The sequence below is a fragment of the Mus caroli genome, unplaced genomic scaffold, assembly GCF_978045245.1.
Source record: "Mus caroli unplaced genomic scaffold, Mus_caroli_1 scaffold_18, whole genome shotgun sequence".
NCBI lineage: Eukaryota > Metazoa > Chordata > Mammalia > Rodentia > Muridae > Mus > Mus caroli.
In genome coordinates this window covers 13,184,330-13,209,742 of record NW_028227273.1, presented here as the reverse complement: position 1 = coordinate 13,209,742, position 25,413 = coordinate 13,184,330, and the positions used below count along the sequence as shown (strand labels likewise).

At 39.7% G+C, this 25,413-nt stretch overlaps 1 protein-coding gene across 15 annotated transcripts in view; it reads right to left on the bottom strand.

Annotated features, from left to right (window-relative positions):
* The window catches only part of Slc8a1 (solute carrier family 8 member A1), a 355,838-nt gene that overhangs the window by 261,127 nt on the left and 69,298 nt on the right, over nt 1-25,413 (bottom strand). For all 15 annotated transcript variants that reach the window (XM_021185824.3, XM_029471274.2, XM_029471275.2 and 12 more), the window contains exon 2: nt 16,194-18,023. In XM_021185824.3, the coding sequence (XP_021041483.1) occupies nt 16,194-17,992 (1,799 nt within the window). In that variant the 5' untranslated portion in view covers nt 17,993-18,023. The remainder of the gene's footprint in view (nt 1-16,193; nt 18,024-25,413) is intronic.

Below are 25,413 nucleotides of genomic sequence, written 5' to 3'. Positions count from 1 at the left end.
TCTCTTATGATAGTGATTTTGAGATGGAAGATGATCCACAGATCATAGAAATTCTATAGAGTACTCAATGCTTTTTATATTACTGTAGGAAAACTGAAGAACCAAAGAAAGAGTAAATTGTCCAGAGATCCTGGCACAGACAGTGGCAAACCCATTATCAACAACTGGTTTCAAGAGACCAGTTGGGTTGGGCAACTTTTGACACCCCTAAACCTTTACTTGCTCCCATATTCCACCTTGGTTCCTGGATTGTATTTTACATTTAAATGTTTACTTATGAACCTCTATAGCAGGGAGAAAAGTCAGACAAAAATTGCTTGTCCTTAAACACTGAATTTCATGAAGAAAAAGCTCCAACTTAAAAAAGAAAGAAAGAAAGAGAGAGAGAGAGAGAGAGAAGAAATACAGAAAGAAAGAAAGACCTTATCAACTTTTTCCTTATGATGAAAAGTTAGAGTGGTGTCAATAAACCAAAACTTTTAAATGTCTTACTTTATTGACTCCGTATATCTTCTAGTACCTATCTGAGGAGGAGCCTCCCTGTGCGAGTCTTGCTGTCTTCTACATGGTAGATTTCCAGAGCAAATTAGAATAAGGACCATAGGAAAGTTAGCCTACACACACTGATAATTCAGACTGAAATAAAGTTGTAAGGACTCCTTGGGCATCACTAGGGTCAAATTGCTGAGGAGTTCCAGGGTGAGAAAGCAGTGCTTCAAGTCAGGGTCTCACTTTGGAGCCCAGGCTGGCCTGGAACTTCCTAGGTAGACCAGGATGTCCTCAAATCTCAGGGAATTCCTGCTCCTTGAGTCCTGTGGGTATGGGCATGTGCTGCCACATGTGCATTTAAAGTAGCATTTTAAAGCACACAAAAAAATGTTTCTGGGAATGTACTGTTTGAAACATAAAATCAAAGAAGCTTTCATCTTTAAGGTGAATCGATTTCCCTTCCTGACACAAATTTATCCTCATTCAATGTAGGCGTTGATTTTGAATTTTGATTTGAATTCAAGAAAACATGCTCATTGAAGTTACCATACTACTCTATTCAAGTAGCAGCTATTACACTAACTTAGATTTAACATACTAGAGCTTTCTGCAGGAAGATTTAACTTCACTTAATACAAAGACACACTTGATTTCTCTGTCACACATAAAAGTTTTGGCTGGATCAGCATTACCTAGGAACTACTTGACAGGAGGTACTGTGTAGCACGTTGCTGAAATCCCAGATGCCCGCCAATATGAAAGAAAAAAAAAAAAGATGACTGTCTTCAGACAGATTGAGTCATAGTTTGACGTAATTTTCAAAAATACCAAGGAATTTCATTAAATTTTTAAAAAGAAGTCCTAGTACTACTATAAAGAAAAACCAAAGGGGGGAAATAAATAAAAATGGAAGCTGGGGAAAAAATTCAGTTGGGAAAATGTATGCCATGCAAGTCCAAAGTCCAAAGTTCAATTCCCCAGCACCCATGAAAAAGCTAAGCACAGCACATGCACTGTGTCAACCAGCCAGGTCTCAACCTCTGGCTTTCCCACACATATACATGATCACAGAGAAAAGGGGGGAAAGAGTATATTAGTATTATTTGGGCATAGGGTTATTGAATTCTCATACTACTTGTGATAATTATGATTTATCATTTTGTGCTGTGATTCTTTTTCTTTTTCTTCCACTACGTTTGAGGTTGAAGGAAAAGAAAGTCTCCTTCTAGTAAGAAGTCATTATTCTGTTGCTTTGTTTTTCCTGAACATCCTGATAGATTAAAACATAGAAATGTGTAAGAATTAGAGCTAGTGGTGGGTAAAGACATGCTACAGACATCTGGCAGTTGCTAATGCCACTGCCCGGCTGCATCGAGTCTCACCTGTGCCATTTGGGGAGACAATTTAATTCTCTGAACCTATTTAATTCCCTTGTGTAAAAGCCTTTGTTGCCTCCATTTCTCTGCAATCTATTCAAGAGCCACCTGTTGAGGTCCTACTAGATATTAATCATGGTAACACTATACTGCCCTGAAATAGATCTGCTAATTCCTCAAAGGGCTGGTGTGAAAACGAAATGGAGATTTAGAGACCTTGTAACCAGACAAGTGTTGCTACCAGAAAATGCTCATCTTTGTCATCTCCCACATTCAAGCTTTCAAGTGGCCTGAGCTCCCCGCTCTGCAATATCCATTTTGCTTCATTCACTTCCTTTATCAAAGTGGTGAGCTCACTGCAGGGGCATACTTTTGGAACAGCATCTTTCTCTGTAGTTACCATTTTTTGCTAGGCTAATAGACAAGTGCTCAAGCACTTCTAGCTGCATATAAGTACACTAAAATGTGTGTGTGTGAGCACACACACACACATATATACACACACACACACCACATATTGAGGTTTGGTCTTTTGCTATGCTAAACACTGGTTGCTTCCAGAGATCCAAGTGGGGCTATGTGACTTTGGACTCCAAGTTATCCTGGATTGCTGAATAAAGATAGCAACAGCCAATAGATGGGCAGAAGAGACATTGGCAGGGATTAGGGTTCCTGGTCTTGAAGTCAGAGGAGAACCACATGGTGGAAAAAAATAAGATAAAGAGAGGAGAAGACTCCATGGGATAAGACTCTTAAAATAATGGCCATGTGTGTTGACCAATAAGAGTTAAGAGCACACAGATGAAACATGGCAAATTATATAATTGAATTAATAGCTGGGGAATAGACATAATAGCATAGAAGTTACATATCTGCCCAGCTCTTTTGCTGACTAAGGCTTATTATAAATATAAAGGTTGTGTGTGTCCTTTATCCAGAAACTAAATGGTCAAAGGTGGGGTGGAAACCAGACTGAGATTAAATATTTCTACAACACACACACACACACACACACACACACACACTCACACATGCATATGCATACATGCGCACACACATATGCACAAACATACATGATCCACTAAATTCAAATTGTTGTGTTTTTAGGAAAAGAGAGTGAAAAGAACAATAGCTTTTGCCTAAATTGTAATAGCCTTTTTAAAATTTAATGTGCATGGATGATGGTTTTATAATACAATCTCTCTGCTTAGAGATTAGGCCTTTGTAGACAACTGTTTGGAAAAGAGCTAAAGACAATAATTACAACTAATATTATTTACTATGCAGCAGGTACTGGATTGCATGCATTTATTTGAAATAAAGATGCATATTGTCATTCTGTAAATGTCAAAATAAAAACAAGCCCACCTCTAAGTCAACAGAAATACTTGTATATATGGTATATGTTTATGTGTGTATGTAGTTATGTGTATATGCAGTAAATAGAATGTACCCATACAATTCACTAGGCTGAGGAAACTTAACTGTAGTTACAAAAACACAAAGTCACTTTAAGGGCTCCTCCGCATATAAGAAAGGACCATTGATTATTCATGAAATAAAAGACATTTAGTAAAGAAATTATAGTTTACAGTGACTATTAAGAAAGTTCTCACGTTACTGTGGATGCCACAAAGTGCTTGCTGTCAGAAGTCTGATATGGCTGACTCCTGAGAGGCTCTGCCAGAGCCGAACTAAAACAGGCAGAAGCTCACAGCCAACAATTGGACTGAGTTCAGGGGTCCCCAATGGAGGAGTTGGAGAAGGGACTGAAAGAGCTGAGGGAGTTTGCAGCCCCATAGAGGGAGCAACAGTGACAACAGGCCAGACATCCAGGAGCTCCCGGGACTGGATGACCAACCAAAGAATACACATGGAGCGGTCCATGGGGCTGGCCACATATGTGGCAAAGGATAGCCTTTTTGGACATCAGTGGGAGGAGCGGCCCTTGGGCCTGAGGGTGTTCAATGCCTCAGGGTAGAGGAATGGCAGGGCAGGAGGACAGGAGTGGATGGGTGGGTGGGGGAGCACCCTCATAAAAGCAGGATGAGGGAGGATGGGATGGGGGTTTCTGAAGTGGAGACCTGGAAAGGGGAAAACATTTGAAATGTAAATAAAGAAAATATCCAATAAAAAAGGAGAAAGAAAGAGAGAGAGAGAGAGAGAGAGAGAGAGAGAGAGAGAGAGAGAGAGAGAGAGAGAAAGGAAAGAAAGACAGATAGACAGACAGAAAGAGAGAAAGAAAGTTACTCTTTCTATGAAAGTACCTGAACCTACAGAGCACATTTTTTCCATAATGTCTCACTTCTATAGATTTCTGGATAGGCACATAGTCTTGATACTCACTGTATCATTATTGTATTGGTCTTTACATTTATGTATATATTACTATAAATGTATTAATCAATACATCATATTCACATCCTTCTGTCCTACCTATATTATCCAAGAAGTCCCTCACACAGATGTCTGCTTTCAACACTAACAGCTCAAGAGAACCTCTATCTCTGATCTTCTGTCTTTCCTCTGTGGTCTGCTTGACTTATTTCAGTATTATATCACAGCATCCTGAAATGCTAAGCTACCCATGGCTAAGATGCTGAAACTACCACGCCACAGCTCATCAAAGTCATATAAAATGGCTTGGTAAAATGATACTATTTATAGAAAGGACTCAAATGGAACCACCTTGCTTTCTCTGGTAACACACAGGTTTAGGAGACAATGTTCGAGAACAGACACTTCTCTAGGTCAAGTTCCTCTCGGTTCTTGATGCTGTGAGACATGAATCAGATTTGAATATGACTCTTCTTGTCTCTACCAGAGAGGGCAGCCAAACTGTGAAGGAGCCATCTGGGATGGGCACAACGAGGGAGCAGTAGTGTATGGTTCTCTTCCAAGGAAGAACAGTCACATCAAGGGTCCAGCTGCCAGAAGTGGATAGCTCATCATCACTGGCTCTTAGCCTGAACACCAAGGCAAGCTTTAACACCATCGTTATCCAGAGGTATCGAGAGACACAGACAGACCAAAGAAGGCACATCTGGAGCGCCAGCGATGACTGCATGCTCACAGGTCTGTGTGTTGGATGCTGTTTACCTCTTCCTGTAGACACAACACAAGGCCCTCTATGGAAGGGATTTCTATGCCTTCATCAACTCTGTAGCATTTTGACACTGACCAGGTACTTATGGAACATGTTGACAGAAGGGATGAAGGAATAGCGTCTCAGCCTTAGTGGATTCCACTAGGTATCGAGGGCTTCTCAAACAGACTCTTCCTCTTACATGGTTCTAAAGACATAATTTCTGTTTATTTTTAGTAAATCAGCAATGAGCTGCATCTTGTTTCCTTATTCTCATACTGTCTGCTATTTGCTTGAGCAGGACTCTGGATGGATTCCAGGTTTCATTTCATTTTAATACTAGCTGAAATCTAATCAGGGCTGTATACTCATTGCCTTTGTCTCTTGGTCTGTCTGCCCCACCCCAACCTCTGCTTCTCTTCTTTCCCTGATGATTCTGTCTCCCAACTTCCCAGCTTGCCTCCCTGTCCTCCCTCCTTTTCTCATGCCCCTTTCTCTCCTCTACCCCCCACCCCATTCCTCCTCTCTTCTCTTCACTCCAGATATATAAATACCAGAAAGACTACTATATGCACTAAAGTGAATAGTTCATTTTATAAATTCTGTCAAATCATGAATGTGATGACTGATGTATAAGACAGTAAGCTTCCTTTGTCATGTTAGGGCTTCGTTTGTTTCGTTGTGCCCTAAGAACTATACTGTATTTAAGTGTGACATAAGTTTACCTTCTCTTTCATTCTAAATAAAAATGTATGTATATAAGACATATATATATTTTTGTTGAGGGAGACCCATTGTAGGTTTCTTTTAAAGGTTATAATTAATTATACTTATGAGTACTGCCAAATGGGCTTACTCCAAAAAGAGTAGTAATTTGCCTGTGAAATTAAAACATAAAAGAAAATAAAGCTATCTCACCCAAAAATACTTTTACAGGCATATATAAATTTATAAACGTATATGGAATATGTCATTGGCTCATCATTAGATTTTAGGTATTTTCTCCTTGTTCATATTCTCTAGAGAGAATGTAATTAAAAGCAAACTGACTTGAAGTTTGGCATCTGTACAGTGCATCTAAGCCAGGTGTGGCAGCACATGACTGCAGTTCCAGCCCTCAAGAGGCTGGGGAAGGAAGAGTATGTACTAGAGGCCAGTCTGGACTGTATCATAAGCCAGTGTCTCAAATAAAAATAAAGAAAAATAAAATACTCCTATAAATCATTAAAACTGCCTTTTCTGTAGCCTTCAGAATTACAGTTTGTATGTGCGGAACCATAGTGAGAGTCACCTATCATGGAAAGCTTCCAATCAATAATGCTTACTGTTAATCACCTCCAGGTTAGTCTCGCTTCTTGGTAACAGCAACAATCCAAGATAGTAAGCATTGCCATGATAACATATTTTAAAAAAAAAGGGGAAAGAAATACTATTTTAAGTATGAAAATACATTCAGTATGAGAAAGGCTACATTCAGTATTTTTCCATATATGGAAGACAACTGCTACAGGACCCAGAGCAAGGAATGTAAAAAACAACAACAAAAAAACAAACAAACAAAAACCAAAAAAAAAATCAAAAACAAAAACAAAATACCAACAATCTCATAATGAAATTTCCCTGTCAAAATAGGAGCAAGGTGGAATGAATACTGTGATGAAGGAAAGACTAGACACCAATGGGTTAGGGCAGTTATGTGGAGTAGCTATGTGTCTTATATTCCCTTGCTTTTTAAATTCAGCCCATTACTGTTTTTCTAGGCTAATACAGATTGGGCTTGGGAGTGTGGTGGTACCGTGGGCTGGGTATATGTTCAAGATTCCATAGAAGACAAAGGTCTTCTGCTTCTTACTTCTGAGTTGCTTAGACATGTGTTGCAATTGGGACTATAGTACCACAGCCTCCAATAGGAATATATTGGGATCTAAAAGCCCCTGAAGACAGGGTAGGACTTAGGGTCAGGCAGTTCTGCAGATGGATGCTACAGTAATTCGTACTAGCTGTGAGAATTGAAGGAAAGCAGTACATGCATCACAATCTATTCGGTACATACATCTTGTATACAGTAAGTGTGGTGGACGCACCTGGTTCACTTGTGAAAATTAAAGTCAAAATGGCATGATGCCCTGCCCTCGTTTAGAGTTCTGTCATCATCCCCACAACTTTAACCTTGTCCGTCGTGACTATCGCAACTCTCTCCACTACCACCACACCGCACTTACTGTAGCCATTTCTACAACCATCAAATATGCAAAACCACAGCTATGGTCACACTACATCTGCCACTGTCACACCCACACCATCACCACCTTTGCCCCCCTCCCTTCCCACCACTGCCGTCCCTACCTCTACTAATACCACATACTGCATGTACACTGACGGCACTGACACCATCCAGGTCTACAACTTTCACTACCATCAATGTATCTCAAAGTGTCACATTGATGGTGACCACCATCATATCCCAAACATCATCAAGTCACAAAGTTGGGGTAAAACAAACAGGGAGCCAAACTTTGGGAAGGAACCCAAATTTGGGAATGTTCTCAAGTCCATATTCCATCCTGTAATATTTTTAAAACAATGGTTGTTAGAAATAATAGCTGGGTAAACGGCTCTGCTTGTAAAGTGCCTGCTGTACAAGGATAAAGAGCTGACTTTGGGTCCCTAGCATTCACCTAAAATGTTGGGTATGTGATGCACACCTATAATCTCAGCATTGAAGGGTACAGAGAAAAGCGGGTCCCCAAGTGCAGCTGACCAGCTAGCAAAAGGGAAATGATGGTCCCTGGGTTCAGTAAAAAATAAAAAATAAGATGGAGAGAGAAAGATATTTGACATCAATATCTAGCCCCTAAACACAGACTCACAGGTGAAATCTCTCTCTCTCTCTCTCTCTCTCTCTCTCTCTCTCTCTCTCTCTCTCTCTCTCTCTCTCTCTCTCTCACACACACACACACACACACACACACACACACGCACACACACACAGGAGGGGGGAGGGAGAGAGAGGAAAGGGGAAAGAGAGGGTGAGGCAGGCAGGCAGAGAGACAGATAGACAAATTTTAGTTTCAAAGGTTACTCTTAATTTTAGTAGAAAGCTTCAGATCTCTTGTGAGAATCAAAGAAAGGAAGGAAGGAAGGAAGGAGAGAGAGAGAGAAAGAGAGAGAGAGAGAAAGAGAGAATAGAAGGGAAGGAAGGAAGGAAGGGGAAGGGAGACGAATAAAGAAAGTCAGAAAATTCTTTTTTTTTTTTTTTTTTTTTTGGTTTTTCGAGACAGGGTTTCTCTGTGTAGCCCTGGCTGTCCTGGAACTCACTTTGTAGACCAGGCTGGCCTCGAACTCAGAAATCCGCCTGCCTCTGCCTCCCGAGTGCTGGGACTAAAGGCGTGCGCCACCACGCCCGGCATAAAGTCAGAAAATTCTATGTGGAAAATTCTCACCTACTCCATTGATATTTGAATTAGCATCCACACCGGAATTTTTCTAGTGTCTGAAAGACAGACGACCAGAATCCTGCCTTGAACCTGTCTTTGTCCCTTCTCTCCATATCTTCCCCTGTCTCAACGAGTACAATACCCACTACTATATTTGACCCAGCAGAGACATTGTAAGAGGGAGAGAAAATGTCATCAGGAGCCCTGGATGTTTAGAAGGAAGGCCGGAAATGAAAGGGCATCTTTTCTTTAACGCAGCTTCCTATATATAGGTCCTTGAAAAGGAAGGACCTTGGGGCTGGCTCAACCTTTGGCAAATGGATGAGTATTACAGTGACTGTGTGTAGAGCCAGGAAGGAATGCAAGGGAGCTTTCCTATAATTCTATGCTTGTTCTTCATGGCTTATCTCCTTCCCAGGTTCTTCTCTATTTCTCTCATAAGGCACTGTGGGAAACCAGCAGACAAAAGTCCTACCTAGTCTATATAGCATCTTCCCCTGAGGCCCTCAGCAGGCAACACGACACAGGGGTATTTTAAAGGAAAGCATTTGCACTTCTTGTGGCTTTACAATGTTATCTAAAGGCAGTTTTTCTCAGCTAATAAGGACAGAACAGCAAAATGCCAACAATCCGTATGTATGTCCCAGGAGCTGTACTCTCCAGGTTGCTCCATCCACAAGGATTAAGGGTAGTGTGAATAAATATCCTCCTCCAGGTTACCAGTGCATTTAGGAAGGAAAAGCCATGACAGTCTCCTCCCACGTTACAGTTCTGTGTACAGTCTGGTCAGGTCTTACAAACTGGTGGTAGTCCAATGGTAATTCTGAGAAAATGGGTTAAGAGTGGTTACAGAAATGGGCCAAGAACTGCAACAAGTGTTACCAGATTAAAGTCAACCAAAACAAGTTCTATCCTGGTGAGATAGCCCAACCTTAATTCAAGCACTTCTTGTGGCTTTACAATGTTATCTAAAGGCAGTTTTTCTCAGCTAATAAGGACAGAACAGCAAAATGCCAACAATCTGTATGTATGTCCCAGGAGCTGTACTCTCCAGATTGCTCCATCCACAAGGATTAAGGGTAGTGTGAATAAATATCCCCCTCCAACTTGTTGTAGGGAGTGAGAAAGATCAGTTCAAAGTCAGCCTTCGATACATAACCAGTGAAAACTAGTGTGAGGTATAAGTTTATAAAAACAAAGCAAAACAAGAAAACCAAAACACTGGGCCTACACCAAGATACCTCATAACAAAACAAAATGCTTAGGGTGTTTTCCTAGAAATTCATTAGAAGCTACAGACGTCCATATAGAGGGATTTATGTTAACTTCTACATTTGGTCCACAAAGATTCAAATTCTGGATCTATCATTTCTTAGTACCTTGAAGTACTTTTACTCTTCTTGAGGTTGAACATTTCATCTTCAATGTCACATGTGTTTTGGCATTTTATAATGATAAATGTGTAAAAATGATGAAGTTTTGTGGAGTACATAAGGACTCCCCTATAAAAAGGCCTTGGTGATGATTCAGAAGTTAGCTCGGAATTTAAACACGTCTGTGTGCCTAAGCTATGAAATGTCCTCATTTTCTATGGTAAAATTTATTCATACAACTATATTATAACCTCAGACTCTAACTAGACCTGGGAAAATGAGATTACACCAGCAAGTGCAGCAGACTGGTTCATGGTAAAGAAATTCTGGGCACATAATCCACTTAAGCTCTTAGCAATATGGCGTTACAATTTATACATGTTTTGCCTCCCATCAAGTCTTCTTTTTATAATAGTTATAACCTCACAAAATGTGCATATTCACAGCAGCATCTTACATAGTTATAATTTAGGTTTATTGTGTGGGGTTGACTCCACAAAGGATAAATATTGCAATCTGCGAGGATAATCCACTCACTGCAGTGCTCAAATTATTCCAGCCTGATTGCTTACATTAGCAAATGACCTAGGAAAAATGTATTCCCAGTCTCAGTTAGCCCATTCCTTCAATAGTCTAAAAGCAGGAGATAGAATTATTGTTATAAGTAAATTCAGAACATGCCAGATTCAAAGCAGTGCACACTAACTGTCCTTCTTGGGTAATATCCGCAGAAGTAGTTTTTGCCATTTCCAGTTTGCTGGCACATACCTTGCTGCTCTGTCTTGATCACATCACATTGTCTCAGTAAATCTGCAAAAGTTGGCTTATTACATTATTATTATTACTGTATTACTTCTTGCTTTTAATCCCTAACTGAATCAATGTCTCATATATGTATGTACCTATTTCATGGAATCCTACACAGCAAGGTAAGAATGTTGGCAATATAAATAAATAAAAGCCAAGTGTTTATCTTTCCTGACCTGCCGTGATAATGAGAGTATCAGCAGCAGTCACAGAAGTAATAACAGTAATAATATATGACTTATATAATATTCAATGTTTACTCATTTTTTAATCCTTATTTTAAAATGCATGCAAAGTTTGATTGTCAGAGAATTGAATTTGTTAAAATGACTTGATTAATTCATAAAATTAATAAAGTTATCTACTATACCTAATACTAAAAATATAATTATTGTTCAAGCTGAAATGCATTAACTCATGATTTACTGTACTATATCGTGGCTGGAAAATGCCTGTAAATGGTTTGCTAGGCTATATACCATGTAAATATTCCAACCTGCTTTGTTTTGTCAGTTCAGCATTTTATACATCCAACAATAAATAGTCATGATCCCTTAAATTATCTTCTAAAATGGTATTATTATTGGCCCACAACTAAGTAATTAAATTTGATTCGTGTCTACATTAATTAATTAACCTTAACATTTCCCAGAAGAGTTAAGCTAATAATAGATCTTGGAAGATCAAATTATATTGTGTTGTAGATATTTCCTCTAAACTAGTATCATTAGAGAATAACCATCAGCGGTGTTGCTCATGTGTGGGTATCAGCTCCCAACCACAAATCACACCAGTGCATCCTTAATTTATTTTTTCATTAGCAGTTAACATTAGACAGCATTCCCCACTGAAAGTTAAAATAACTTGGCATGGGCTTTGACTTTCCCATTGACTAAGCTTCTACAAAAGCATGTGCTTATAATTATCTCCCTTAAATGTATCCCTTAAATGGATTTTTACAGTATAATTTTAAAAGTTTTCTTGGTAATAGGTTTTATTAGATACTATAAGTAACAATTATTGCTTGTTAATAATTATTATACTCTGATCTTAGAAAAGTCAATATGAAATAATCATTTACATAAAAAATGAATAGTTCTAGACATTATTAAATTAAATATTTAAATGACATCTCCAATAATTAAATGCAAGACAAAGGACTACATGTTCTTAGTATCTTAACTACAAACAAAAATGTTGGTACTTAAAGTTGAGGAGAGGACTCAGTTGGTAGAATGTTTACCACCCAAGCATTAAGACTTAAGACTGGATCCCTAGCAAACATATAGGAAAGAAGGGACTAGCAGTGTGCATTTACAATCCCAGCACTAGGCAGCCAGATAGTTAGATCCTTGGAGTTTACAGCCTGACTGGCCAGTGGGTAAGATCTCTGGTTTCAGTGAGAGTCTGTCTTGAGAAACAGTGCAGAAAGACCGAGGGAGACCAACATTAACATCTGGCCTCCACAAGCATATGCACACACATGCATACATCCACACGTTGACACACAGACACACAAAAGGCCTGTTGTATTTTCTATGACAGCTACTGAATGTCAAGATAACAAAAGAATATTAGACTGAACTGTGTTCTCAGATCCAGTCTAAATGTATGGAGATCGGGTTCCATGTAGTTAAAACATCACTATCATTACTAGTATACTCTGTATCCTACATTGAAAACCTTTATTCACAGAAAACTGGTATTCAAAAGGGACAGATGATGCTTGGGATCACCCTCGTTCTAGAAATCAAATAATCAATAAAACCGTACTGCCTATGTCTCTATCAGTGATCAGATTGGACCCCATTTCAACCATGGTTAATGGACCCTTGAAAGTAAATAACCTTTAAGTCTAACCTTTGCTATCAATCTCTTTAGGGTGCCTTGAAAAGAATAATAAATTCAGGCTTTGTAAACAGCATTGAATGAGCAAAACCATTTTTCAAAATACTCAATGCAACTTTTGTGTCAACATCTCCATCTGTATACTGTAGGTTTAAAAGAAAGTCATCTCTCAAAACCAGCTGGCTACTCAGGTAAGCTGGAAACTCGCTTTGAACAACAACCTAGGTTGGGTGCACACACCCAACTCCACGATGAAAAAAAAATCTCCTTTCTCTAGATCTGACATGTGGACCTAGCTTTGGAGAACATTATCTAAGAAGAAAGTTATCCATTGCCAAAAGAAGACAAGAACATACTAGTATTTCTAACCTGCTGAGAAAAATCAGCCTAGCTACATATATTTAATAATGTTTTCTGTAGAATTATTGTGTTTAAGTTCTTGAAGCTTAACTCAGGGCTAAGTCTCAGTCACACACAGAAATCTGGAGAACCAACAGGCCTTCCCGGCACCTGCAAATCCTGGTAGCAATGGAATTCTACAAAGTCAAGCTGAAATCTGTTTAAAATGCTGGGAAGGACAAAAATAAATGCAGGGCGGTAACTTCATTCTACTTAAAAAATAAAATGCTTTTCCATCTCTAACATTTCTCATTTCATTGTAGAGAATATAGTACAGTACCAGTTTTCTACACTGGTATTTTGTGGTTGGTCTAGAAAACCCAGGGGCTTCAGGGAAAGCCTTGCAATTTGATTCAAATCTGATTCTCAGAACTCCGTAAAAGAATGCAATGTGGTCCCTATCTCCTCGGGGATGCTCAATCCTCCCAACTCTTCTATAAGACTTCTTAACCTGGGTCTATCGTTTGACTGTGGGTGCTCTGCATCTGTTTTGGTTATCTGCTGGCTGGAGCCTCTCAGAGGATTCACACATGGCCTGAGGTCCCAAGGTAACGGAAGGAGAAAGGCAGGCCAGCAATGGGTACCTATTGATCCTCTGAGGACAGCTGGGTACATTCCTTCCCAACCTGGCAGGGGTTGCTACTATATTCATTTATGTTCCTCCCACACGAGACACCTGTGTATCCAGACCAGTGCTGACCATCAGAGAGTTAACTAACCTTGGGGATTCTCAGAGACTGAGCCACCAACCAAAGAGCACAAGGACTGGACCTAGTCCTCCCCCCATACCTCCCACACATATGTGGCAGATATGTGGCTGGGTCTTCATGCAGGTTCCCCAATAACTAGAGCAAGGGCTCTGTTGCCTGCTTGTGGATACTGTACCCCTAACTGCTCTGCCTTGTCTGGTCTCATTGGAAGAGGATATGCCTACTGCTGCAGTGACTTGAGGTGCTAGGGTGGGTTACTACCCGGAGTGAGGGGACCTCCCTCTTCTCAGAAGTAAAGGGGAGGGGTGGGAGGAAAGGAGCCATGTCTGAGAAGAGGGGCGATTCATTTGGGTTATAAAGTGAATAATTTAATTAATAAGAAAATTGGAGCTTGGTGATGAGCCACTGTGATCAGAGCAGCGAGGATGTGAAGACAGGTTGATCTTTGGCAAATCCTTGCCATCCAGCCAGCTGAACTGGGACTAGCCTAGCCAGTGAGCTACAGATGAGTGGGAGACTGTCTCAGAAAGCCAAACAAAATACTTCTGAAGGAGAACACCCATTGCTGGCCTTTGTTCTCCACACATGCATTCACATGCATACACAAAGACAAAAAAATAAAAAAAGGTACCAATTCTATGAAGGTTCAGAAGGTCCCCCAATTCTTACAAATTTTCAAAGGAAACATCGATTTGTAAAAATGGAGCTTGGCAATAGTCCTCCCTGAGCAAGAGTAAAATCGATTTAATTGCATTGAAAGAATGAATGTTTTAAATGAAGCTTGGTGGAATGTAATTCCATCAAATCTCTGTTCATCTAAACGTTAAGACTTTCTTCTTTTTCTTCTTCTTATACCACCAGACAGAAGATTGCTTATCTATGGCCTGATTAAAACCTTAGAGAACAGAGCAACAACAAAATGAACTTAACTTCAGTAAGTAAGAAGCCGCTATGCCTAAGAAAAGGCATCCTGTGTCAACATCAGTGTTGGCATAGTTAAGGGCTACCTTTGGAGTTCATTAAAATTGTACATGGATTATGGGAGCTGTCTATAGCCAAAGTCACTAGAAAATGTAGTCGGAGCAAGAGCAAGTGGAGAAATAAGATAGCTCTGTGCCAGCTTGGAGCAGATCATAGTCAGTACAAGGCCCTGGAAGAAGTCTTTCAAAGAGTGTGTACAATACTAATTTGCTACTGTATTCTATTTCCGTAAAAAACGTTTCAGTAGGTATGAACTTAATATCATAAAACAAATAGTAATTCAAACACTGTCCACCTCCACACACTACATGAAGGTGATGAGCATAATCTCTCCTCTCCTTAATGTCTATATGAAATCAACTTCAACAACCATTCATCTCTACTGTACAACATCAAAGGACCCTAAGGACCCCAGAAAACCCTTTCAAGGAAACCTGGTCCTTCTATCCATCCCTCTCCCTATTTTTGCTTTCTTTTTTGCAAATGTCATTCTTGGTGAGCACTTACTTACTTGCTAGCACAGCAAGATATGTTTAACCAAGTTTACAATTCATCTTATTGAACATATTTTCCTTAATTACCCAAGTTACCAATGCTTCATTTAACACTCTTTCTCATTTTATGGTCCTTTGATGCACTACAGATACTACCATGTCCTCTCTCTTGTTCCTCTCTGAATTCCACTCTCCCTTTCCCCCTTCCTTCCTTCTTGATCCTGTCTCTGTCTCTCTCTGTCTCTCTCTGTCTGTCTCTGTCTGTCTGTCTGTCTGTCTGTCTGTCTGTCTCTCTCTCTCTCTCTTGTAGCTTACCCTGGGGGTGAGGTGGGAGACCTTGCTTCCTCAATAGTAGCTATTGATAGAACAATCATTTCAGACATGGTGAGTCCATGATACAGCAGGGCATCATGAGAAGGTGAAGCATTAGTAAGGAGAGGAAAGAGTCAGCCATTTGTCACCTCTTTGTCTCTGTCCCATGCCTCATCTGCAAGAATTCTTGGTAGAAATCTTACATATCTTACACATTTCTATTACATATCACTAGGGTAGAAAGGTTCACATCATCATGTAAAAGAAAACCAGATTTGGAACAAAATAAATCCATGTTAGAATCCAATTGATGAAGCAAGGCTGGTCATATGTCATAATTCAAAATTAATCCACAAGTAGAAACATTACCATAGAGTCTCATAATACACAATATCTACTAAAAGCCATAGAAACATTCAGTCTACCCTGGTAGTCAGGACGTTCTCAGAAGTGTTTCCTTTTCAGGCTTTTATACAACAATGGGGTTAGCAAGTTTGTGAAGTATTAAACATTTGTTTTCAGTATTTATGTGTTATATATATATATATATATATATATATATATACACACACACATATATGCACTCTTCATGATTCCTAACAGAATAAAAATTTTCAACTTATCTTTTGCAATATACTTAATTGTTTCACAATTTTATTTTATTATGCTCTTTGATGTATGCAAAGTATGTAAAAGTGCAAAACTAAAAAAAAATGATATTAAGATCTTGCATATTGTGCATATTTAAAAGAAACACCTATGAGAGACCTGTTATTTTGAAAGTAATATTACATAATAACTGTGGTTTCTTGAATTGCATTTGTTAAAAGAGTACATATTCACATGCAAAAAGATACACACACACACACACAAGTAACTTACACTATTTCATCGTTCTGGAATTCGAGCTCTCCACAGGTGTCTTCAAAGTCTTCCCCTCCACCTCGAGCTGTGCCTTCAATAGTTTTATAGGGAACGATAACATTTCCTCGAGCTCCAGAGGTTCTCAACACCTTCACCTCCATGATGCCAATGCTCTCGCTCACATGAGTCACGGGTTCCTCAAATGTAAAGATGCCTGCATGGTCATCATCAAAAATGGTTATGGTGGCAGTGCTGGGTGACCCAAGACAAGCAATTGAAGATGCATGATTGGGTTCTAGTATGCCATCTTCTGAAACATCTGAAGAGACTCTGACATTGCTAAGATGCACAAGGAAGTTTTCATCTTCTTCAAAGATATCATCATCAATGATGCCAACTCTGATTTCCTTCTGGGTCTCCCCTGGTTTGAAGATCACAGTCCCTTCCGTGAATTCATAATCAGACCCAGCATTGGCTGTGCCATCTTCTGTCCGGAAGTCAACAAACACAGTGGTGCTCAAGTCGCCCCCTCTGCGCATAATGGTGAGGGCCACAGTACCACAGTTCTCTAGACACTGGTATGTTCCTTGCTCAAAGAAGATCTTACTGACTGGGTCGTTTTCAGCCATTTCCATGTTGACTTCATGCATGCTGACAGCCTTCCTTGCTTGATCAGCTGCATGCCTCTTCAAGATGTTGCCAGCTCCGGTCATCAGGCGAGTAGCTTGAATCCTGTAAAATGCTCGGCTTTTTTGCTGTTGACTTAGGACCTGATAGTTGGCTAATTCTATTAATTGCTCAATTTCTTTCTCAGGATGCTTCTGCTTAAGTTCCTTCAGAATCCTTGCCATCTCACGCCTGGCTTCCTCATCATCTTGGTCCCTCTCATCAACTTCCAAAACCAGAGCCCCATCTAAGAAATTGTCAACATGAGAGTTGACCACTTTCCCATCCATTTCGATTTCAGTTTTGGAAGCCGGTCTGTCTCCTTCATGTTCAATGATCATCCCCCTCTGCTTGCCGGCCCTATACCGCTTGTAGACATACTTGTAAAAGAGAAGCCGCCTGTCTGCTACCCAAGCGAACACAACGCAGATGGGAAAGAAGAAGAAAGTAAGCAAGCCTTCCCAGACCTCCACCACACCAGGAGAGCTGACCGACAAGATTATATAAAGCCAGGTGTAGGCAAAGATGCTCCAGGCTGCTGTCACAAAGAACACACGCAGGTGCTTGATCTTCCTTGTCTCTCCATCAGGGACCACATAAACACAGAGTGCGATTATGATGAACATGTTAAAGGCAGCACTTCCCACGATGGTGCTGGGACCCAGGTCCCCTGCCGTGAAGTTATGGCCACACACTTCAATGACTGACAGGAGAATCTCAGGAGCAGAAGATCCCAGGGCCATCAAGGTCAGGTTCGACACAGTCTCGTTCCAGATTCTCACCGTAGTCTTGGTGGTCTCTCCATTCGGTTTCTTTATCGTTATTTCTTTCTCTTGAGAGGTGATGACCTCTATAGAGGACATAAACCGGTCTGCAATAATAGAAACTCCAAGGAACATGTAGACCATGGCCACAAAATACACAGTTGCTCTAGCAATTTTGTCCCCAAAAGATGGGTCTTGGGGTTCCCAAATGGGCAAGATCACCCCTTTCTTACAGTAATATGAACCAGTACATTCAGTGGTTTCATTTCCTCCTGTTTCTGCCTCTGTGTCTGCAGTTATATGGTCAACATGGGAAAACAAGAGAGCCACCAGAGCTACCAGACGAAATCCCATTGAAACATTGGGTGGGAGACTTAATCGAAGCATGTTGTACAATAAGACTTCCAACTGCTCCAACCTGCAGTTAAAAAAAAAAAGGCGAAGAAGAAGAGAAATCACATCATTAGAGTCAAAGCATCATTAATAACTTATTTGAATTACTTATACCAAAACTTTCTATATGTTTGCTCATCATAAAATCTCTGTGGAATCATTATTCTAAGAATCCATCAGTGACTAAACAATCTTTTGTAATATTTACAATTCAATCTCTCTGTTTATGTATTTTCTACATGTAGTCCAGTTCATGGAGCGAGACACACATATGACTCCCTGAAAATGAAAAGTCCCATTACCGCACAGTTCTATTGAGCATATGATGGAGCATACTAACAGCCAGAAAGCAAACCTTTTGAAGCATTAAGTAAATTCTTCCTTGTTGCACAAGTGGATTTTTTTTCCCCATTTGACTTAGTATGATATCTTTGGAAACAATTTCATTGACAAAATCACCTTATTAAGAGCCACATCTTGAAACTGAAGACTCTGAAATAATCCTCCTAATACAATGGATGCTGATTATCTTAAATCCTGGAGTACATCTTTATTGTGTTTCATAAAATAATATCCTACTGCTCCAAGGTTCCTTGGGAACAGAGAAATCTTCAAGCTCATTGGCAATGAAGCTCAAAAGTATTTGTCCTTGTGAAGGAAATTATTTCACTGAAGATGCAGTATTCTCATATTTTAGGTGCAGTTCTTTCAAAGCCTGTTTTCATTAAGACACAGTCCCTCCTCTCCCCCTATTTCAGCAAGTTGGGACTTCTGATAGATCATCAGCTGGTCACATGGGTCTTCAAGCACAGTTCTTCACATCTGGATACACAGACTGCTTTCGAAGCTGCAGGCAGTGCGCAACAGGAAGAAGAGATAACCAGGCCTTTGCTGAGCTGTATGGAAGAGCCTAGAAGGCTGCAGAGTCAGCCATAAAATGTTCCTTCTCAGTGCCAATGTCATTCTTTCCATGATTATTCCAAAACACATATTAACTCTATAGTGGGCTCAAGAGACCAAATGATGCGGGAGTGGTGATTCTATCTGAATTTCCTCATGTAGCATGACAACCGTGGCCACAAAATATACATAAAGTATACATATGATGAAGATATGTTGTTAGTTAAGAACACGGCAACTGGATCACTGAGCAACACACAGAATAGTAAAAGTGAACTTGTTGACTAAGCCACCAGCTCAGCTGAAACGTCATAGCACCTGTGCCTCCAAGACCTGGCATTTGGGGTAAATGCAAAAGAACGTCTCTACAACAGTCATCTGGAATGCCTCATTATAGCATTCATAAATCATGGATCGGAAAGAGGTCATAGTCAGAACTCTGTGTCACCTGTGGAAAGCTAAACCAGGATCAGAATTCTCCTTGCTCAACTGACTGGAAGCCATGCCACTTTTGTCTATGTTTTCTGCCCATGTCTATTGTGCATGGCTGGTGTAGAAAAGCATAAGGCCCAAGAGAATCCCTTGCTCAGCATATATCATCAAACCTACTGGATCCTACCATAGCCAGGAATCCATTCTAGCTAATAACTGATGAAAGATTACTTTCTTTTATATATATATATATATATATATATATATATTTCTCCCGCAATAAAGAAGAACAAATCAGGACAGCTGACATCTAATTTAAGTAAAAGACTGAAAAATAAAAAAGATGTATACTCAAAGTATGCAACAGTTTCAAGTCAAGTCTGTCCACCTGTTTAGTCATTGAAGATATTGTGTGGATTTTGAAAGTGTGACAATAGAGTGACATTCAACCAGATAGCAAGAGGAGTGAATTATCCAATCCCAACTTGCAGGTATACTTACACCACACATATTTATGTATTTAATATAGATTTTGCAATCAATTCTTCTCTTCCATCCTGAAGATGCAATGATTAAAACACAGATCTCTGTGTTCATTACTTCTGTTCTAATGGGGAGGTAACAAATAAGGAAATATAAATACTGGCTATTAGAATGTGTCATAATGGAACAGAGAAGAACAAACTCAGGGACAGACACTGTCTGTGTATTGATGTGTGTACCCAAAAGGCCTGCCTGATTTTATACTCAAGTATGAGGTCATAGTTGAGCAAAGTCCAGAGATAAGGAAGAGACCAACCATGTCGATACCTACCTATATGAGGATTGCAGCCAACTACACAGGGCAAAGTTCCTAATAATAACAATACTTGGAATGGTGTTTCTAAAACTACAGAGATTTCAGTGTGCTGAATGCAGCAAATGAGAAAGATAGAACTCTGGAGTATGGAGGTAGGAATGAAAATGGATCACTGGGAGAGGTGGCTGATCAAAGTGTGGTATCACTATATAATAAGTGACTATAATAAGATCTATGTTTTAAAGGAGCTCCATGTCTGGCAGGTATACAAATTAAAGATCAGACATCTAACATGTAGAAAGGAGAACGCCTTTCTAGTAATCCCTTCAGAAGACGTTCAGTGCAAAAATGTCTTGAGCCTAAAAATATAAGGGACAGATTAACTAGAAGAGTCAAAAGTCTGCACCTGTCTCTAAGCCTGACACATTAACTACACTCTCCAAATTGCTGTCAAACTCAGCCCTCCAGCCTCCATGCTTCAGTCAGTTTGAACTTCTACAAAGCAAAGAAGGTATTTTCAACGCATAAAATCCTTTACTTGTTTCCTCTTGCCTGTTTCCCCATAGTCAATGCCTGAACACCTAAGGTCTGCTGCAGACCTTTTAAGACCTGATCTCTGAGCTCCAGGATGTACTTCTTCCTTGACGAAAAGGACAACACTGGCTTATCTCTGTGTGATTACAGACTGTGTTTTCTGTCCCAGGTTAGTCATTTTTTCCCCCTCTAAGCCTCAAATTTTAAAAGCACAATAACAACTCACTGTCAGCTTCCTGAGACTAATACATTCCATAGATAAGCATTGTTGTAGAAATCATGCTAATTCATATATGTATATATATATATGCATATAGATAGATATATACATATATAGATATATAGATATGTAGATATATAGCTATGTAGATATATAGATATGTAGCTATGTAGATATATAGATATATAGATCTGTAGATACGTAGATATATAGATATATAGATATGTATATATGTAGATATATAGATATGTAGATATATAGATATGTAGATATATAGATATATAGATATGTAGATATGTAGATATGTAGATATATAGATATATAGATATGTAGATATATAGATATGTAGATATATAGATATATAGATATATAGATATGTAGATATGTAGATATATAGATATGTAGCTATGTAGATATATAGACATATAGATATGTAGATATGTAGATATATAGATATATAGATATATAATCAATTAATTACAATATTTACAAGAACCACTTCTGTGTTATACTGCCCCAGTGTCAAGGTTTCCATGACAACCTCTGGAACTTTTTGATAGCTTGTCAGTAACTCTATGTTGGAATGTGATAATTGAGGGTAAGACAGGTTCACTCTGTATAGAAAATATAACTCTATATATGGTATGACTGAGGATTAGACAGCACTTAGTAAAAATCACACACATAATGAATTCTAAAATGAAGATCAAACCCTGATCTGTTTCAGAGAGTAATAACAATATCTTCTTTTTGATAATAGAAGAAGCAATATTTGAGAACTGTGGTATTTCTACTTGAACTAGCCCTTCAGAAAGCCTCTTAGAGTAAGGAGGACTGAGTTAGCCTCAGTCTCCTGGAAGGTTCCCAACAGCCTGACTGGTTTTTTCATATGGATTAAACATTGAAGCAGGCAAGCATCAATGACAGCACAAGAGCTGGCATGTTCCTAGAGACAGCTGCCCTGCACGCCCTAGCCTTTAGCAATTGCCTGGCAACCACTTCCTGTGTACACTGTCAGGGCAATCATAGGTCTGCCAACAAAAAAACTCTGCCCTCCATCCCTGCTGTAGCCCATATCGGACACTGTTCTAAGCCAGAAGGCTAACAGATGTGGAAAGGCAGGTGGGTCTGTACAAATCCATCACCATGATTAGTGTCAGTAAAACGAGGGTCAGGGGTGAGGGGCTTCTGAGGTGACCTAAAAACATCACAATGATTTTCAAAAGGAGACAACACAATAATTTGTGAAATCAGTGCCTATAAAACACTGATGTAACTTACTGGCAATGATGCAGCTGGAAAGAACTCTCTGGACTTCACTTTCTTTCTCCATCAAATTAATACCAAATAGAAATACTCATTAGATGTGGATAGGTGTTATATACAAGGTAGTTTCTTTCTTGCCCCTATTGTCTCCCTTCTTCCAGGGTCTTTTTCTTCATCATTTAGCTAGTTAGATTTCATCTTTCTTACATATCCTTCCATAAAAATAGAACAGCGAAATAATCTAAGACCACAGGAAAAGCAAATATAAGTCTGGTTATCTTCCAGGCTTTCTTATATTCTTGCTCTTGGATACTAGGATAAGCTTAGGTTGATAACAACGGATTCAGATTAACTATAGCCAAAGATTACTTAGAAACATCCATTATACCATCCAATTAGTTCTTAGTACTATGTGAATAAAGCCTGGATTATTTTCTACATACAGCCTATTTTAAATTAAAACAACAGTAGACAACACATGTTCCTGAGCTGAATGATAGTGACAAATGATGGTAAATATTGAACCAGGTGCTAGCAAGCCTGTCACTTATGTTAAAGGAGAGGGTACAGTTGTAAGAAACGGAAGCACACATGCAAGATGGCTGCCCATCAAATGACCACTCTGACAACAGAGAGCTTCACCACAAAGATATCTAAGCAGGATGCTTGTTCCCTCTGGAGGCTGTAGTCGGTTTTGACTGTCAAGCAGTAAAGTGCATGACTCAGAGAAAAGAATATTCCCACCAGCCCAGCTGACTAGGTGGCCTTTTCACATTCCATTGACTGGCAGTTGGTATTATTTCAAGGAGCTCCTCCCCGACATGCTCTCCCAGGGACCTGGTATTCCCTCCCATGTCACTCTTGCTGCCCGAAATCTTCAATGCTAAGTTACTGATCTATTTCTAAGGCAACAGTTAAGGAAATGTAAACCTTTTTTCTACAACCCGTGCAAGGACTTCTAAGCTCCTCTAAAGAGGATAGCAAAGGATGAAGTTACTGTGTGCATCGCAGGCCCATTCCGCCTAGAATGCCAATGAGAGCATCCTGGTCCCCAGCCTTGTCTCTCAGACCACGGGCAGACTTCAGGAAAGAACTCACGGTCCAGTCACACTGCATCAATACTATTACAACCCTTGATGCCCACCCCCACATATCACACAGGGCAAGTCGTGTTTCCTCTCTGCTGATGGATAACGGGTAAACTGGAAGGTTCTTGCAGGAGTTGGGCTGGGGAGGCCAGATGACAGTCTCATGACCTCCTCTTTGAATTAATACAACTGGAATCAGGATCCTGTCTCATGTCAGAAAACACCCACTTCAATTGCCTAGCAAAGGAAGCAACTGGGGTAAAGGTTGGGCAATGCAGTCCCAAAAAAGGAAGAAAGATTTAGGACAGGAGATTTAAGCAAATGAAGAAGTTATGCAGAAGCCATGTGTCCCATGCATGAGTGCTTCTATTTTTATCCATGGTGCTTATTATTTTTGTATGCTAAATAATGTATTTAATGATTCTATGTATTGTCATCTTACTCCAAACAGTGCAAACCATATAGAACCAGGGACTGTTTTATTTATTTATTTATTCATCCATCCATTCTTTCATTCATTGCAGGGACTCATTCCTGGTTCCTAGAGTCAGGATTAGTGCATAAAAGATGTGCAGCTCATACTTACTGGATGAATAAAATGATTCTCATAAGCTCATGTGCTGACTCAACAAATCTCTAGTGCTGTATCAGAAGCTGGCAACTGGGTCTGGGCACCTGCACTTAAAAATATTCACTATATAAAATGGATGTGCCCTCCATAAGCAGAGGTCAGCATCAGGAAGAAAAGCCAATAGCGGTGTCAGCCAGAAGAGAGGAAATTAGTTATCCAGGTTCATTGCAAAGAATCTCACGATGGGAAAGGCTGGCTTCTAGCTTGGATAAAGGGTCTTCTTCCACAGCCTGGGTTCCATGTGGTCTCATGATTTCCTATCCAAGGTCTGGTTTGCTGACTGAAAGTTGTTGAGCATATCAAACACTGTAAGCCTACTTAAGGAAGCATCTATTCCCTTCCCTTTCAATTGAAATCAGAGACATCCAATCAAGTCTTTCCCTACCCCTGCCATGCTAGAGGCCCTAAACAAGGGAAGAAAATTTAAATTTAAATGTGTTAACTTTGCATGCCAACATGAATATGTGAGAAAGAAGAAGAAAGTGGAAAAGAAAGAAGAGGAGAACAGAGAGGGAGTCAGAGAAAAGACACTGATAATCTGGATGGAGTCCTAGTCAGTAAGGACCCACTTGAAGGTTACTAAACCTGGGCCTTGTAGCAGACGCCATGACTGTACTTGTGGAAATAATGACAACAAAGGCTGGAATAGCTGACTGAGCATGACCTACACACACACACACACACACACACACATACACGCACACAGAGAGAGGGGGGGAGGGAGAGAGACAGACAGAGAGAGAGAGAGAGAGAGAGAGAGAGAGAGAGAGAGAGAGAGAGAGAGAGAGAGAGAGAGAATCAATTCCTTTTCCTCTATGTCCCTGAGCTTTCTGTCAATAGGGAGGTTTGTGTTATTCTTATTTTACAAATTAGAAAAGTATAATACATAGGTTAGAATAGTCATTGAAAAAGGTCATTTGACCTTAAATGATGTAGTGGGGAATTTTTTTTTAAACATGAGCTCTTGGCATCAGCTGACAGTGATTTCTGTTGACTTCCACAGCAGGTTTATAATACAATTGTATAAAGGCAAACAGCTCTGTGTTTACATACTTGGTGTTGAATAAACTCTTGGCCAGCCTTTCTTTCCATATGATGACCTGTGTGTATATTGCTTTATCTCTAAGCTTTCTAGGTTTTTACTCCTCTCTCCTTCCTCATCATCCTCTAAGGAGAAATTTTGCAATTTGAGGGAGGAGGGAGGGTGATCATCAACTGAAGTTTAAGACCAAGATCTTTCCAAAGTCATGTAACATACTCAAGGGTTTAGCGGGATGGAAGGCAGCAAAACTGACATAAAGGAAATGGGTAGCTGGCAGGTGGAAACTGGTATAGAATTTTGTCATAACAAGTCAATACTATATTATTAATAAACCAAAACTTATTCAAGGTTATCAGTGCAGCTCACAAATTCATTACCCTGCAGTTAAGTCTTATTTTAACAACTTAAAATGGTCAAGAATAAAACAAAACAAAACAAAACAAAACAAAACAAAGCAAAGCAACAACAACAACAAAACAAACAAACAAACAAAACCCAACCCT